This window comes from Phyllobates terribilis, unplaced genomic scaffold (assembly GCF_046119375.1).
Source record: "Phyllobates terribilis strain yellow unplaced genomic scaffold, ASM4611937v1 Scaffold_5__5_contigs__length_657084704, whole genome shotgun sequence".
NCBI classification, from domain to species: Eukaryota; Metazoa; Chordata; class Amphibia; order Anura; family Dendrobatidae; genus Phyllobates; species Phyllobates terribilis.
The window spans coordinates 375,942,598-375,959,764 of record NW_027362765.1 but is presented as its reverse complement, the minus strand read 5'-3'; the positions used below and the strand labels follow the sequence as shown (position 1 = coordinate 375,959,764).

Sequence of the window (17,167 nt, the reverse complement as noted above, 5' to 3'; positions counted from 1 at the left end):
GTGTCAGCAGTTCCTGCAAGATGAAGGCATTGAAGCTATGGACTGGCCCGCCCGTTCCCCAGACCTGAATCCGATTGAGCACATCTGGGACATCATGTCTCGCTCCATCCACCAACACCACACCACAGACTGTCCAGGAGTTGGCGGATGCTTTAGTCCAGGTCTGGGAGGAGATCCCACAGGAGACCATCCGCAACCTCATCAGGAGCATGCCCAGGCGTTGTAGGGAGGTCATACAGGCACATGGAGGCCACACACAATACGGAGCCTCATTTTGACTTGTTTTAAGGACATTACATCACAGTTGGATCAGCCTGTAGTGTGTTTTTCCACTTTAATTTTGGGGGTGACTCCAAATCCAGGCCTCCATTGGTTAATAAATTTGATTTACATTGATGATTTTTGTGTGATTTTGTTGTCAGCACATTCAACTTTGTACAGAACAAAGTATTCAATGAGACTATTTCATTCAGATCTAAGATGTGTTATTTGAGTGTTCTCTTTATTTTTTTGAGCAGTGTATTATGGAACAGCCACAGTCATCCATTTTTTAAAACTGTCTGTCTCCTCCAGCTGGAATGGCAGCATTTCAAAGACTAGGAATTTGGAAATGCTGTCATTCATGACCATGGCTCATGGGTGGGTAAGGGTGTATTACTTCCTCTTTCTCTCGAGGCTTTGGGGGATTGAGAGCTGAACACTTGCATGGGACAGTGTTGAGATGCTCAGTGACATTGCTGGTGGTGCTGTCACAATCTCTTTGCAGGGAGGCAGTGGCACTGTTGATCATGAGCGGGAGGAAGAGGCAGAGACCGCAGCAGAAGAGGGAGCAGGAGGAGGCTCAAATCTGGAATGCTTTTAAAGGTGGGTACTCCACTACACCTCATTTTTGGAATTCAGATGACTCGTTATACAGGTGGTGCTCAGGGGTTCAGAACATTTATGCCTCGCTTTAGACTGACGGCACAGCGTGCAAACCACCCGTGTCTTGTCATCAGAACATTGCCTGAAGAAATGCCACGCCAGAGAGCTTTTTTGAGCTGGCTTTGGTTTGCTCATTTCCTCGGCACAGTGGGTAGTATCCGCTGACGTACTGGTTTTGGGCTGGCTGCTGTGCTTTTGCACCCTGCTCCCTCTTTTGCTGTGCTTTTGGGGCAACATGACCACCCCCTCTTCTTCCGAACTGTGCACGTCACACGGATGGCCTTCGGTCCATGTGGGGTCTATGACCTCATCATCCCCTGCATCATCTTTCACCCAGTCCTCACCCCTGCCCTCCTTGGCGGTCTGCACACTGTACAAAGTCGCAACAGTTGGCACCTGTGTTTCATCATCCTCTGATATGTGCTACTGTGGTCCACTGACCAAATGCACTAGCCCTCCCACGTACTCATCCTCCAACGTAGCAAGTGGTTTGGTATCAGTGCACTCAGTCTCTTCCACTTCTGGGGCAGGGACAGGTCATCAAAAAGTAGAAGAGACTGCTGCATGACTTTGGGCTTAGACTGCTTGGCTGATTTGCAAGGAGGTGAGGTGGAAGAAGATGCCCATGGTCCTCAGGTGCCTACTCTGCGCTTTCTGCAGGGGACTGGATGGAAGACAATAAAAAAGAACTGGAAGCACTCTCAGCCATCCAATCTAACCACCTCAACATGTCCTAGCCTCACCATTCAGCCAGCAGTACTAGGCCCCACCACATGACGCAGAACTTCCTTTCGCATGTGTGCACCAGAGGAAGGTGTTTCACTTAGGCACCGATCGACTACATCCTCTCCCTGCAGCAGCAATATGATCACCACAACCACCACCACATCCCATAATCGATCCTTTGTTAAATGTTTTTCCCCCTAAAAAATTTCCCAGTAGAGAAAAGGCTGGATTAGGGCACTCTGTACCAGGCAGGTTAGGGCAGTATCTACCAACATGTATTACGGGCACACCACACAAGGCTGGTAGGGCATGCTGCACCAGGCTCTCATGGGACCGTACACCAGGTGACAGAATGGCGGCGCAACACGTGATCCAGCCTTTATACAAGGTGGATCACATGGTGCGTCGGCTAATCATAGCCATGCCAATACTTGGCATGGCTGTGATTGGCTGGAAGTGCCCACAGTCTTAGAGTTTGTTGATGGGCTGTGCTGCAGCCTTTCAACAAGATTTATTAGAATGTCGAATACGAACAGTAACATGAACCTCCGTTTGAAAGTCTGTGTACCGGTAGCCAACAGTCCAGATTTCGACAAATCAATAACGGGACCCAACAGCAAAAAGTAACGTTTAGCGAAGCCATGCTCAATGGGGATAGTTTGGGGTGGTTGTTCTCTAGTTTTTTGGGATCTGGGGCTCCAAATTTTGTGTTTTAAATGCCTTTGAGTATGCTGCAAGTTCTTTTCTGGAAATATCAATTTTTTTTTACAAATTTTATTAAATATATTTGTTAGGCATTACAGAAAATGAATGCAACTATCTGGTAGGAAGACAGTGGAAACATGATTGCATCATAGGTTATCGGTCCATATACTGATCACGTCTTGTAGTATATCCTATACAAAGTAATCCTTAGGTATCGCTATACAACTTTATCACAGGGCAAGGTCTTTCTCACATCACCGTTTCCTCAAGGTTTTGGAAGTCTTAAAAACAATATAATACTGTATCTTCTGAGACAACGACCCATTTATTAAAACTTGACTTTATGTCCTATGTTTCGCAGGCCCTTTAGACATCTATAGCTACAATACTTTTAGAAAGTCAAAAATGTTTTCTGGTTAAGACCAGATTTTAACTCATTGAGTTATTTTTTTTTTCCTTACGGAGAAACAATTTCACTTTGTCTCCACCATTCCAGCTTTTTATCAAACATGGTAGATTTCTTCCTCAGCTTCACTACTGGCATCTTGTGGTAACGGCGCTTGTAGTTTTTGTACGGGAGCCGATCTCAATATCTGGCACCCACGACTGCTACCTTTCTGTATTTCTGATGACACCAAATTATTTTCACCTGTCAATTCCCTTCTTTGCGGTTCTATGTATACTTCTGGCAGCTCAAGATAGGTCTTGTGTATACTTGTTGTGGGACCATGTAATTGACTATGTTGAGTTTCTGACGTCCTTGGTAGCTCATGTGAATCCACCTCTGTGACCTTCAGGGTGGGAAGATTGGACTTTATGGTGGAGGAAAAGGTTTTGTTCGATTTGAGGATATCGTTGGCTTGTTTATCGAGCTGGTCTCCTTCAGGTCCTTGAAATGCTTCAACATAACGGCGGATCTTCTGTTTACTTAGGTCTTTCCTCACCACCACACTGGAATACAAACATATGTTAATTCCATGGAATTGCTTGAATTAAACATTTTTCCCCCCAAATTATGCCATGGTATTTCAACAGGCCTTCTACACAGTAGCATAGCTACCGGGGGATAAGGCGGCGCAGTCGCCTCAGGCCCCGTGCTCATAGGGGCCCACTTGGAGCTATGCTACACTTAACTGTTTCGGCGTGCACAGCACTCACTGAGACATGGCCCCGCTCCCACCAGTGACATATCCTGCTCTGTTTGGTCGATTCCGCATCCCAGATCAGAAGGTGCAGAGCCAGAATCAAAACAAAAGGATATCTGACGCACAGATGAGCTTAAGTGAGCAGGGAAGGTAATAAAAATGTATTAGAAAAGGGGGTTAAATTAGTAGTGGAAATCCAAAAAGTGGACACTGTTTTCTAGGACACTTGCACAGGGCAGTCATTTTCTAGGGGGTAATTTTACCATCTAGAGAGCATTTTACTATAAGGGGCACAGTGGTGTCATCATTATGTGGGGCACTTAGAGGAGCAGTTATTGTACCACACAGTTGGTGCAGTTATAGGGACACATGGCAGCGGCGGCTCAGTACTGAGGTATCAGCAGGTTAAGGAGTTTGGGCAGGTTGGGATTACATGGGGACAGGGCTGGAAATTTGATTAGTGAAATGTGTCTTCATGGTCATCATATGGTCAGTGTTGGCCTTTGTATAGTGATTTATTTTTAGCAGCAGCACAGTCATCTGCTGAGGTTCCCCTATACCCACTATTAGGCTGCACCACCGTAGTTGTACTCAGATTTACCTTGTTAGGAGCCCACTCAGAGGGTTTTACACCCCTGAGCTGAACCTCTAGCTATGCCTCTGCAATATTCCATTTTTACCCAAATATACATTAAATTGATAATATACCATTTACGATCAGATTATAATACATTTTTATTTTTATAGCGCCAACATATTCCACAGCACATTACAATTTTAGGGGGGACTTATACAAACAATACAGAATAAGCATCTCTCAAATCAAAAGGAGTGAGGGCCCTGCTCGCAAGCTTACAGTCTTTGAGGAAATGGGGGAGACACAAAAGGTAAAATGTACATATATTGTATAATGCAGCCTTGATATACTAAATAGGATAAATAATACATGGACTGGTCGCCTGCCAGTAGGTGTGCAGTCCTGACTGAGGCTATTATGTGCATGGTTGGTATGAACCTGAAATTGAAGATGATTTTAATATGGGGGAAAACCGGGACGGACAGTGTGTGGAGGCGATACGCCAGTCTAAAGAAATGGGTTTTTAGAGTCCGCTTGAAACTGTGGGTATTTGGAATGCACTATCCAGGACAGTTCGATTAATTCCCAAGAATTGGCGCAGCACGCGAGAAATCTTTGAGACGGGAGTGGGAAGTTCGGATTATGGAGGATTTTAGTTTTAAGTCATAGGCAGAACAGAGGTCACGGGTAGGGTGGTAGACAGACAAGGGAGGAGATGTAGGGGGGTACTGAAGCATGTAGAGATTTGTGGGTAAGAGTGATAAGTTTAAATTGAACTCTATATTGGATGGGCAACCAATGCAATGACTGGCACAGGGAAGAGGCATCGGTGTAGCGGTTGGCGAGGAATATGGTCCTGGCTGCTGTGTTAAGAACGGATTGGAGAGGGGAGAGTTTAGTAAGAGGGAGACCGATTAGTAGAGAGTTGCAATAGTCGAGACGAGAATGAATAAGCTACAGTAAGAGTTTTTGCCGAGTCAAAGGTGAGAAAAGTCCTGATTCTTGAGATGATTTTGAGGTGTAGATGACATGAACGAGCGAGTGATTTGATGTGAGGAGTGAAGGAAAGATCTGAGTCAAAAATGACCCCAAGACAACGGGCTTGTTGCTGGGGAGTAATGGTTGAGCCACAAACGGAAATGGCAATATCGGGCACAGGTAGGTTAGTGGAGGGAGGAAAGACGAGTAGTTCCGTTTTTGACAGATTCAGTTGTAGACAGAGGGAGGACATAATGTTAGACACAGCAGAAAGACAATCACTGGTATTTTGTAGTAATGCAGGGGTGATGTCCGGAGCAGAGGTGTATAATTGGGTGTCATCAGCATAGAGATGGTACTGGAAACCGAATCTGCTGATTGTTTGTCCAATAGAAGCAGTGCATAAGGAGAAAAGAAGGGGGCCTAGGACTGATCCTTGAGGAAGGCCAACAGTAAGGGGAAGTAGGGAGGAGGAGGAGCCGGCGAAAGACACAGAAGGAGCGGTCAGAGAGATAGGAGGAGAACCAGGAGAGAACAGAGTCCTTGAGGCCAATAGTGCGGAGCATAGTGAGGAGGAGCTGGTGATCCACAGTGTCGAATGCTGCAGAGAGATCCAGGAGAATCAGCAGGGAGTAGTGACCATTAGATTTAGCTGTTAGTAGATCATTAGAGACTTTAGTGAGGGAAGTTTCAGTAGAATATAAAGAGAGGAAACCAGATTGTAGAGGGTCAAGAAGAGAGTTATCTCAGATAGCTTATTAGACGGGAATGGACCAGGCGTTCCAAGAGTTTAGAGATAAAGGGAAGATTTATCTCTAGGCATTTACTTGAACTTACCGGAGATACCATCGATCCCCTAAGCCATACTCAGTGCCACACACTCCAGTTCGTGGCCAGAGACATCGAGGGAGCCTCCTTTCTAACATAACAGTGGTAGCAGCTACCTGTGGTAGCAAAAGAAAGGTAGGTGATGAAGTAATATTCCACAACCACATGCCAATCGGGCAAGAGCCAGATTCATACAAGATGACCTGGCCACAACAGAGTTCATGAGGTTCATCTGAAATTTAATCTTGTGCAGAATGTCTAATATTACTAGATTGGGTTAATTTAAAATCATATTATATTTATATATTCCATGATAATATAATAAATTTGTCCATTAGTGCAATAAAGTTAGCAGATTTTATGAGACAGTTTGCTGATGATATGTAGATCCCATGGGAAGACTGCATACAGTGGGGAAAATAACTATTTGATACACTGCCAATTTAGCAATTTTTCCCACCTACAAAGAATGGAGAGGTCTGTAATTTTTATCGTAGGTACACTTCAACTGTGAAAGTCAGAATCTATAAATAAAAATTAGAAAGTCACATTGTATGATTTTTACATAATTAATTAGCATTTTATTGCATGAAATAAGTATTTGATCACCTACCAACCAGCAAGAATTCTGGCTCGCACAGAGCTGTACTTTTTCTTTAAGAAGCCCTTCTACTCTGCACTCATTACCTGTATTAATTGCACCTGTTTTATACAGGTAATGAGCTCAAAGACACCTGTCCACACACTCAATCATACGCCAACCTCTCCACCATGGTCAAGACCAAAACAGCTGTCTAAGGACACCAGGGACAAAATTGTAGACCTGCACAAGGCTGGAAATGGACTACAGGACAGTAAGCAAGCAGCTTGGTGAGAAGGCAACAACTGTTGGCACAATTATTAGAAAATGGAAGAAACACAAGATGACTGTCAATCTTCCTCGGTCTGGGGCTCCATGTAAGTTCTCGCCTCGTGTGGCAAGGATGATTCTGAGAAAGGTCAGGAATCAGCCCAGAATCCACAGGAGAACCTGGTCAATGACGTGAAGAGAGCTGGGACCACAGTCTCAAGCATTAAAGTTAGTAACACACTAAGCTGTCATGGATTAAAATCCTGCAGGGCACGCAAGGTCCCCCTGCTGACACCAGCACATGTCCAGGCCCATTTGAAGTTCACCAATGACCATCTGGATGATCCAGAGGAGGCATGGGAGAAGGTTATGTGGTCAGATGAGAGCAAAAGTCTTAGTTGCTTACTGGTAACGAGATTTTACAGAGCCCATGACCACCACCTGAGAGACGGTATCCTCCCACCAAGGACAGGAAACCTACTGAATAAAAAGGCAGTACAGTACCTCTCTTCAGCTTCAGTTTTGTTTCAGAGCATGAGAGGACCTCCAGACAGTATGTTAGTACACAACTACCACCAATAAAACATTTCTTGGTATACACGCATATATAGTGCACACCACATGTGATAAAAGGGAGGGAATATAAGGATGCTGTTATGGGTTCTGTAAAATCCCGTTACCGGTAAGTAACTAAGACTTTTCCACTTCTCCCATGACAGCACCACCTGAGAGATTTATATAGAACAGACACCTTAGGGAGGGATCACCGCTTGTAACACCTTCCTCCCAAAGGATAGATCAGCAGATGAAGGGAGGCATTCTCGCGGTAGCAATAGGTCTGGATCTATCGCACGCCTTTCATAAACCTGATGACCCATCTATCCGCTGGTAAATTATAGTTTTACTGCGAACAAGAGCTGATATTTGCACCTTAAGGGTACTGGTAGCCAACCCCATATCTAAGCCGCTTTAAAGAAATTCCAGGATAGTTCTATTAGGAATTTTACCCTTAGCTGACTGCCCGAAAGTAGATAGGAATTTTGCCCAAGTCCTATCATAGATTTTAGTAGTCACAGGCTTCCTGATTTTGAGCAGGGTAGTGACTAGACCCAGGGAGAAACTTTCCTGGATTAGTAATGACCTTTCAAACTCCAAGCCATCAAAAGCAAACCTGACCTCTGAGGGTGGAAGACTGGGCCCTACTTGAAGAGACCTGGAGTGTCCGGAAGGAACCATGGTTCCGATTGGGACATCCTCCTTATCCAGGTGAACCATGGCCTCTTGGGCCAGAATGGGGTGATTAGTATGACTCTCGCCTGTTCTTCTCGGATCTTCCTCAAGATCGTTGGAATAAACATTAGCGGGGGAAACACATAGGCTAGGCAAAAGTTCCAGGGAATTTGTAGTGCATCCACTGCATAGGGATTCCTTTGGATTTAAAGAGCAGAAGACCATTGTTTTTTGGTTGCATCAGTTGTGATTATGTCCCTGATCCAGTATGACCAAGGAACTCTTTGTGACAGGTTCTCCGGATTTAGCCACCATCTGATTGAGCTGATGACTGAACTGGAAAGTATCATCTTCCCAAGTGTCCGCTGAGCAGTTTCTCCGCTGCCAGGATCTCTTGCTGTAGAAGTCTGGAGTGTATGTGAGCCCACTGAACTGCTGGGATACATGATGTCATTGTCCCTAAAAGAGACATTGCTTTCCTTAGGGTCATGGACGGATTCCTGATCACTTCTGAGACTAGGGAGGTAATTTTGACTTTCTTATCCTCTGGAAGTAGACAAGACTGTCCCTCCGAGTCCAAGATAAGTCCTAAAAAAGACTGAACCTTCTGAAGTACCAGCTTTGACTTCTTTAGATTCAGTATCCATCCAAGACTGACCAATACTGGCTCTGACCCTTGTCAATGCAAGTTCACAATGCTCTCTTGATCTGCCTACTACCAAGAAGTCGTCCAAGTAAGGTATAATTAGAGTATCCTGCTCTCTCAAAATGTGCTGTGACCTCCAGAATGATCTTTGTAAAAATTCTCTGAGCCATGGAGAGGCCGAACAGCAGGCAGAGCTGTGAACTGAAAATGTTTTACATGCTTGTTGATATATACAGCTACCCTCAGATACTGCTGGTGTTCTGTATGGATTGGACGTGGTAGTAGGAGGCCTTCAGGTCGAGGGCGCTTATATAACACCCTGGGAACAACACCTTTATGGCTGATCTTATAGATTCCATCTTGAAGGGTCTGTAGATTAGAAAGTTGCTTAGACCCTTCAAGTGGATTATGGTTCTGAAGGAGCCGTCCGGCTTCTTTATCAGAAACGGGGGGAATAGAATCCTTTCCCCTGTTCGATTAATGGTGTCTCTACCAGAACCTTCTTTTCCACTAGGCCTAGTACCTCCTGGTCCAAAGCTGTTTGTTCTCTGGGACTACAGGGGGCAGACATCCTGGAGGTCTGCTGGGGAATTGTAATGCAGGTACCGGAATGCAACGCACAGAGACACAATCTCGATTAGAGAATAGAGATAGTACTCGGAACAAGGGATTGCCAAAAAGGGTAATGAACAGTAATTTGAAATATTAGCAAAATACGAAGTCTCTCAAAGTAATGTGGTGCCCTCAATCATGGGAGACACCACGTGAGTTCTTTAACTCTGCATATGGCCCTAGCGGGGATCACCGGTTATTCCCGCTAGGCCGAAAGTCTTTTCCGGACAAATTCAATTAGATCACGTTGAGCTTCTTTAGCCCCAACCGTTCACCTCCCAACCTGAGTACCTAAACCCAATTGGCCCCAGTACAGTGAGTGAACAGTAGAAGTGACGGCCCTGTTCACGTATGCAGCTCCTCTGCTTTCATTGGCGTGACTTTCCTGGGACAGTCGTCTCTCAACTCTTCTCTGCTTAGCTGTTGGAGGCAATCTCTCAAGCCTTGGGTAGGGGGGTCCAGACCTGGTCTGTCGGCGGGCGACGTCGGGTTCCGCAAACTCACTCAGCATCGCAAGTAGAGATGAGCGTTGTTCTACTCGAACTGTTAGCCAATCTCAAATTCGAGCTGTTTTGGGCGGTGTTCGAGCCGTTCGGCGAACACGAACAATTTGAGAAAAATTCGGCTGTTCGAGGTTATGTTCGATAACTGTTCGTGCACCAAAATCATAACTGGATTTTTTCTCAGTAATGATGAAAATTAATGTTAATACGCAGTTTGAGTGTACAGCGGGGTGGGGGGATCTCTGCAGGAACAATGAAGATCTCCATTTTTTTTCCTCTTTCCCGCATTTACAGTGGGGAGGTGCAATCTGTCAGCCTATCAGCAGCGCACACACGGAGCGAAGTGCTTTTTTTCACACAAGCAAGGGCATGTGTCATTGGCAGTGTATGTCACATGTCCTTGCCCTATAAGACCAAGCCATTTTCCCATTCGCCACCATTTTCTCACTGCTGCAGCTGCGTGTTAGACGGCACCGCTGTTGCTGTGTGCGCTATACCTTGTTAATTTCAAGCCAATTTTCGCACAAATCTACAGATAGCTTGGGAGTAGGGAATAGTTGTGATTGCAGTCCTTTTAAGGACTAGGTTACAGCATTTCCTACGACTTTTATCAGGCAGGTCTGTGCTCTTAAATAGATAGATTGTGGGAGTAAAGACTAATTGTAATTGGAGTCCTTTTCAGGACTAGGTTACATCAGTTCCTATCAGTTCTTGCCAGGCAGGTCTGTGCCAGTGCTGTGCAAGTTTTTTTCACAGCATTTGGCTGAATCTAGCAAAGCTAATCCTTTTTGGCCTATTGCAGAGTGTGTTAGTCAGTGGAGTAGCCTATCTGTGTTGCAAGATATACCACCTGTGTATAGAATACCAATTTTTTTACTGCACCTAGTGAAGTAAAATCTTTTGGGCATAGCATCATTCTATTAGTCCATCTATACTGACCTACATCAGGTTGCAAATTGAATATAATTTTTTTCTGCATCTAGCTCTGAAAAAATATTGGGCTTCTAGCTGTGTGTGGGACTTGTTCTATTAATCCATCTATACAGACCTCCATCAGGTTGCAAACTGAATATATTTTTTTCTGCATCTGCCTCTGAAAAAATATTGGGCTTCTAGCTGTGTGTGGGACTTGTTCTATTAATCCATCTATACAGACCTCCATCAGGTTGCAAACTGAATATATTTTTTTCTGCATCTACCTCTGAAAAAATATTGGGCCTCTAGCTGTGTGTGGGACTTGTTCTATTAATCCATCTATACAGACCTCCATCAGGTTGCAAATTGAATATAATTTTTTTCTGCATCTAACCCAGCCAATAGTTTTGGCCTAATACCACAGTTTAGCCACTCAGCTCTGCTCGGTTACCATCCATTGTTTTTTTGTGCAAACAACTCCAGAGTTGTGAATTAGTTAACCACCAAAATGAGTGGAAAAAGGCCTGCTGCTGGTGGAAAGGGGAATAGGCGTGTTGGGAAGGGGAAAAAAGGTTGTGTCCGTGGGGTAGGTGTTAAAGCAACAGTAACATCTGCAGAAGAAAGACCATCTTCCAGCCAAACTAAAATGTCTACTTCTTTTAGCGGACAATGTGATAAGATCCCTTTCTTACGGCCACGCCAATCGCTACAAATTTCAGATGAGGCACAAAAACAGCAGGTGCTTCAACGGATATCAAGTGCTCCTTTAAGTGGGCTCTCCTCCACATCAACTTCAACATCACAAATACTCCAGTCCTCAAAGGTGTCACCCCAATCGCACTTGCTTCCTCACAGCTCCCAAATCTCCAGCTGCCCGTCTGAGTATGAGGTAGAACAGATGGTTGAGTCTGCAGAGCTGTTTACTCATACTATAGCCTGGGAATCAGAGGTCGACTCCAGCGCTTCTGTGAATCCAGACGAGGAAATGATCTGCACTGATGCCTAGAATCTTTAGGAGTCGGATCCAGGACCAGACGCAGAAGGTTCTGACCATAATGTAGACCCTCATTCCCAAACTGTAACTCCTGTTGGTGGAGACAATGAGGAAGACGATGATAAGACTCAAATACCTGATTGGAGCGACAACTTTAGTTTTTTGTCAGGGCAGGAACAGGTTGGCTCTGAGGACGACGGGTGTGATAACGCACAGGGTGATGATGATGAGGTTGGAGATCCCACTTACTGTCAACCCAGTGTCAGCCAAGAGATGTGGTCAGCAGAGGAGGTGGAGGAAGATTCTAGTGACGACGAGGTCAGGGTGCGCCTTCCTGGACAGAGACGTAGTACTGGAAGCACGTCAACAACTGCATCCTCAAACACAACTCTGCCTCTCACCACAAGTCGTAGTGGCTTTTCAGGTCGCATTGGTGCTAAACCTTGCATAGCCTGGGCATTTTTTCAGATCGATAAAGATGACCCAACTCGTGTTATCTGTAACATTTGTCAGCAAAAGCTAAGTAGAGGCCAAAAAATACATAGTTTGAGTGCTTCATGCATGAACCGGCACATGGACATGAAGCATAAGTTGCAGTGGGAAGCTCAGTGTGCTACAATGCGGCCTAGCCGGCCGGGCCAACCACCGTCTGCCATATCTTGTGCATCCGCGGCCTCTTCATCCTCTGACTGGGGGGACAGCAGTCACACCTGTTTTGGGGTGCAGACCTGCCACCTCTTTACCCGCAACAGCCAGCGTGATTGGCAGGTCATCATTTTCTTTGGAGGTGGTAACACCAGCTGGTGTTGAGCGCTGTCCGACATAGATAGCACCACCTTTGGATCAAGGCAACCTAACATGTCTGCCTGCATCTTCCTCACAGACCGGCAGTTTGCCGGGGACACCCTTATCAACACCGTCTAAGCACAATAGCCAGCCCTCGGTCCCTCAGATGTGGACAAGTAAAAGACCATTTCCTCCTAGCCATGAGAAAGCCAAGAGGTTGAATTTCACCATCTGCAAGTTCTTGGCTACAGAAATGCTGCCTTTCCGCCTGGTGGACACAGAGGATTTTCGAGACCTTATGTCCGTCGCAGTGCCCCAGTACCAGATGCCCAGTCGGCACTACTTCTCAAAGAAAGGTGTGCCTGCGCTCCACCAGCATGTCGCACACAACATCACCGCTTCTTTGAGAAACTGTGTGTGACAGGGTGCATTTCACCACAGACACTTGGACGAGTAGGCATGGACAGGGGCGTTACATGTCGCTGACTGGGCACTGGGTAACTATGGTGACAGCAGGACAAGGGGCTGCTGTCCATGTCTTGCCGTCCCCACGAGTTGTGCGTCAATCCTCTTTATGTCAAAGTTCCTCCACTGCTTCTGCCTCCTCAACCTCCTCTTGGTCTTCCACCTGCACCCAAAGCCTGTCTGGTCATGCCACAAACTTTCTAACTGCGCAGAAGGGATCCAGCACACCTCCTTACTATGCTGGCAGTAGGGCTCAATGTCATCAGGCGGTTTTTACATTGAAATGTCTCGGAAATGTGAGTCACACAGCTGAGGAGTTGTGGTCAGCTCTGGAGAACCAGTTTCATGAATTGTTGTCTCCAATGGACCTGAAACCAGGGAAGGCCGTGTGCGACAATGCTGCAAACCTGGGTGCGGCCCTTCGCCGGGGCAATGTCACACACGTGCCTTGTATGGCTCACGTGTTGAACCTGGTTGTCCAGCAATTTTTAGCCCACTATCCCAGACAAGATGGCCTTCTGCAGAGGGCACGGTCGCTGTGTGCTCACTTCCGCCATTCGCATCCCGCAGCTCAGCGACTTACATCTCTACAGAAGTCGTTGGGCCTGCCACTTCACCGGCTAAAATGCGATGTGCCTACCCGGTGGAATTCAACTCTGCACATGTTGCAGCGACTGTGGCAGCACCGACAAGCCCTGGTGCAATACGTTCTGACGCCAACGAGATCCAGAGGTGGGGCAAATCACGCTGGAGGAGTGGTCTCAGATCAGGGACCTATGCACCCTTCTGCACAGTTTTGAAATGGCGACGAAGATGTTTAGTGCTGATGATGCCATTATCAGCATGACTATTCCGGTGATTTACATGCTGGAGCACATGTTAAACAGAATTCGGAGTCAGGTGGTGGCACAAGAGGAGGTGGAGGAAGTAGAGGAGGAGGAGTTGTATGCGGAAGGGCTAACATCTGCAAGGTCCAGACGGTCGGCAGCACCAAGGCGGCTGGCATGTGAGGGTGGGGGAGATGGTTTTACCAGGGCGCATGGTAGCAGCCAAACTAGTGAGGAAGGTGCAGGAGCCCAGGAAGAAGTGGAGGACGAACTGATGGAAGACTCATCAGATGAGGGAGACCTTGATCACATTTCTGTTGTGCGAGGTTGGGGGGAGAGGACAGAGGAAGGAAGCATGATTGTTACCTCGCCACCAACACAACAGGGACTTGGTGCTCCTGGATGCGCAAGACACATAAGTGCCTTCTTGCTGCACTACCTGCAGCATGACCCTCATATTGTCAGAATTCGAAGTAATCATGACTACTGGGTTGCCACACTCTTAGATCCCCCAAACTTTTCGATCAACCTTTTCATTTTAATAAAGACCAAAAAAATGGTCATTTTTGAAATTATAAGCATTAGCAGGTTGTTAGAAACTGAAATCAAACCGTTTTCAACTCAAAACTTTATTCTAGGTGATGTTACATTTTCACATAGGACGGTTTCTGCTTCAATTGTTTTGCATGAGGACAGAATACCCTCCCAGAGCTGTTGCTTAGATGTGAACTGCCTCCCGCCATCATAGACACTCCTTTTAATGATGCTCCAAAGGTTCTGAATGGGGTAGAGATCAGGGGAGCATGGGGGTCACACCATAAGTTTGTCCCCTTTTATGCCCATATCAGCCAGAGATGCAGATGTTTTATGTGCAGCATGAGATGGTGCATTATCATGCAGAAAAATGATCTTGCTGTGAAATACACGGTTCTTCTTCTTGAACCATGGCAGGAAGTGCTGTTTGAGAAAATCCACATACATTATGGAGTTCATCTTTAGCGCCTTCAGGGATCCTAAAGGGGCCGACAATCTCTCTCCCCATGATTCCAGCCCAAAACATTACTCCACCTCCTCCTTGTTGGCGCTGTAGCCGTGTTTGCGTGGGGTGTCCATCAACCAGCCATCCTCCACTCCATCCATCTGGACCATCGAGCGCTGCACGGCACTCATCCGTGAACAAAACAGTTTTGAAATCAGTCTTCATGTAATGTTTGGCCCACTGGAGCCGTTTCTGCTTGTGTGAAGTGGATAGAGGAGGTCGACAGGATGGCGCATGCACAGCTGCAAACCTCTGAAGGACCCTGCATCTTGTTGTTCGGGGGATGTTGGAGGCAAAAGCAGCTTCAAAAACTTGTCTGCTGCTATGACAAGGCTTTTTTGCCGCTGCTCTTTCAACCTGACGTAATTGCCTGTAGGAAAGAGTCCTCAATTTGCCCTTATCAGCACGCACACGTGTGTACTGTGAATCAGCTACATACTTCTTGATTGCCAAGACACTTCATCCTGATCATCGCACAATGTTGATTGTAGTCATGCCTTGACCTAAACACTCCACAATTTGTTGCTTCTCAGCAGCCGACACATCCTTTTTCTTTCCCATTTTGGCAGAAAATGTAGGCTGCTTAATAATGTGAGACAGCCTTCTTAAGTAGTCTTGCCTTTCATTGGACACACCTGCCAAACTAATTAGCACAGGTGTCTGCAATTGCTTACAGTGATATAAAGAGCCCTGACACACATCACCATCAATGAGTTTAACTGACAAACAAACAAATTCTTCCCTTATCACTCCTAAACACTTTTTGCATAATAATTTGGAACACAGTGTACATGTGCTTTTCCACAAAACACCAGTGGTTCACGTAGTGAATCTTACAGTTCTAACTTGCCAACCGTGGTCTGTATGGAATTGTTCAATAAAGGGCCCAAAATTAAGATAACATAGATGGGAGAGGTCTCTATGAATAGGAATTCCTAAGTATTTGATACCCTGTGAGGGCCAGGCAAAGGGAAAGTTGGACTGGATGGATTTGGGGAGGGAGACATCGAGGGCCTCAGACTTCGCTGCATTGATTTTAAAATTTGACCATGTAACAAAGTGATCTATTTCAGCCATAACAGCATGGATGGATATATGTGATTGAGTGATATATACTAGGACATCATCAGCAAATAGAGAGCACTTGTACTCGGTGCCTCCCACCTCAATCCACCTAATATTGGGGTTATGGCGAATTGATGAGAGCAGGTGCTCCGTCACTAGGATGTATAAGAGAGGGGACAGAGAACATCCCTGCCTTGTCCCATTGGTGATTGTGAAAGGTGATGAAAATGTTCTGACGCGCCCCCTGGGCCTTGGGACACCCGGAGCCGGACCCTTTTTGGTGGATGCTGGTGGTTGTAGTCTCCGTGGCGGCGACCCGGTTCCGTGGCTCAGGGCGGTCAAACCAGTGGCGGAACTATTTATGTGGTTTTGATGTTTAAAATGTCCGACTACGCCACCCGTGGATTGCGGTCAGAGTGAACCGCCGCTCCAGGGCAGACCGCTGAGGCTGGTGTTGTGGGTGCAGCAGAGCGTAGCATAACTCCCCACGGGAGGAGTATAGCCTCAGGGCAGTGTATGCGGAGGATGGGGGTGATGGTGCAGGGCAGCAGCAGTAATGACACGGAGTCAGTGATGCAGTCCAGGGCCTTTACTCACAGTTCTTATTATCCAGACCACGTCTGCAGGTAACGGCTGCCCACGTCGTACTGTGCTCACCAGGTGAGGGGCTCAGACAACTCCCAGATAACTTTGGAGTGCTTCACAGGACCCCATTTGTGTGTCCTTTGTCTGGCCTTTCTTACCAACCCTTCTGTCCGGCTGCCTCGGGCCTCCTCTTGGTAAACTTGACGCCAGTTTCCCTGACCCTATGTGGTGCCTTCCTAGCGGGTGTAGCGAGGGGCTGCGCCACATAAAATGTCACAGCCTCCTGTTTCTAGCTGAGGGTCGTTTCCTGCCTCCACTAGTTTCGGGGACCGGTCTCCCCCTTTGGCCTGACCCCTCCACGCAGGTGGATTCGGGCGTGCGGTGGCGACTCGCCCCTCCGCACCCCTGAGATCCCTTCGTTCCTCGTTCCTGGAGCCTTCTCCGCTCCTCTTCCTTCCTTCTCCCTCTTCCAGGCCTGGGCCTCTGTTACTAGGCCCGCCTCCGGAGCAGAGCTCATGCAGAGCCCCTGCTCCCTGCCACTTCTGCTCAGACTTCTCTGCACTGAACTAAGATGGTGCCCACCTTTTATACTCCCTTCTCAATGCACCCAGGAACTGCTTCTTCCCTGCTCCTGCACTACAGGGTTCCCCTTCCTCAGTGTTCCCTCCCCCCACTCCAGCCAGGGACAGGGACTGTCGTGCCCATCTCAGGGGCATATTGGTCGCCCTGCCCCACGGCAATGTGGTGTAATGCATGCAGGTGTCAGG

General features: G+C 46.8%; 1 protein-coding gene across 1 annotated transcript in view; it reads right to left on the bottom strand.

Moving 5' to 3' along the window:
* Positions 1-2,737: 2,737 nt before the first annotated feature.
* Positions 2,738-17,167, bottom strand: part of LOC141273237 (transient receptor potential cation channel subfamily V member 6-like) — a 78,642-nt gene continuing 64,212 nt past the window's right edge. Inside the window, exons 12-13 of the mRNA XM_073684809.1 lie at positions 5,893-5,999; positions 2,738-3,306 (exon numbers count right to left, since the gene is read on the bottom strand). Coding sequence (XP_073540910.1) covers positions 2,859-3,306; positions 5,893-5,999 — 555 coding nt within the window. The 3' untranslated portion in view covers positions 2,738-2,858. The remainder of the gene's footprint in view (positions 3,307-5,892; positions 6,000-17,167) is intronic.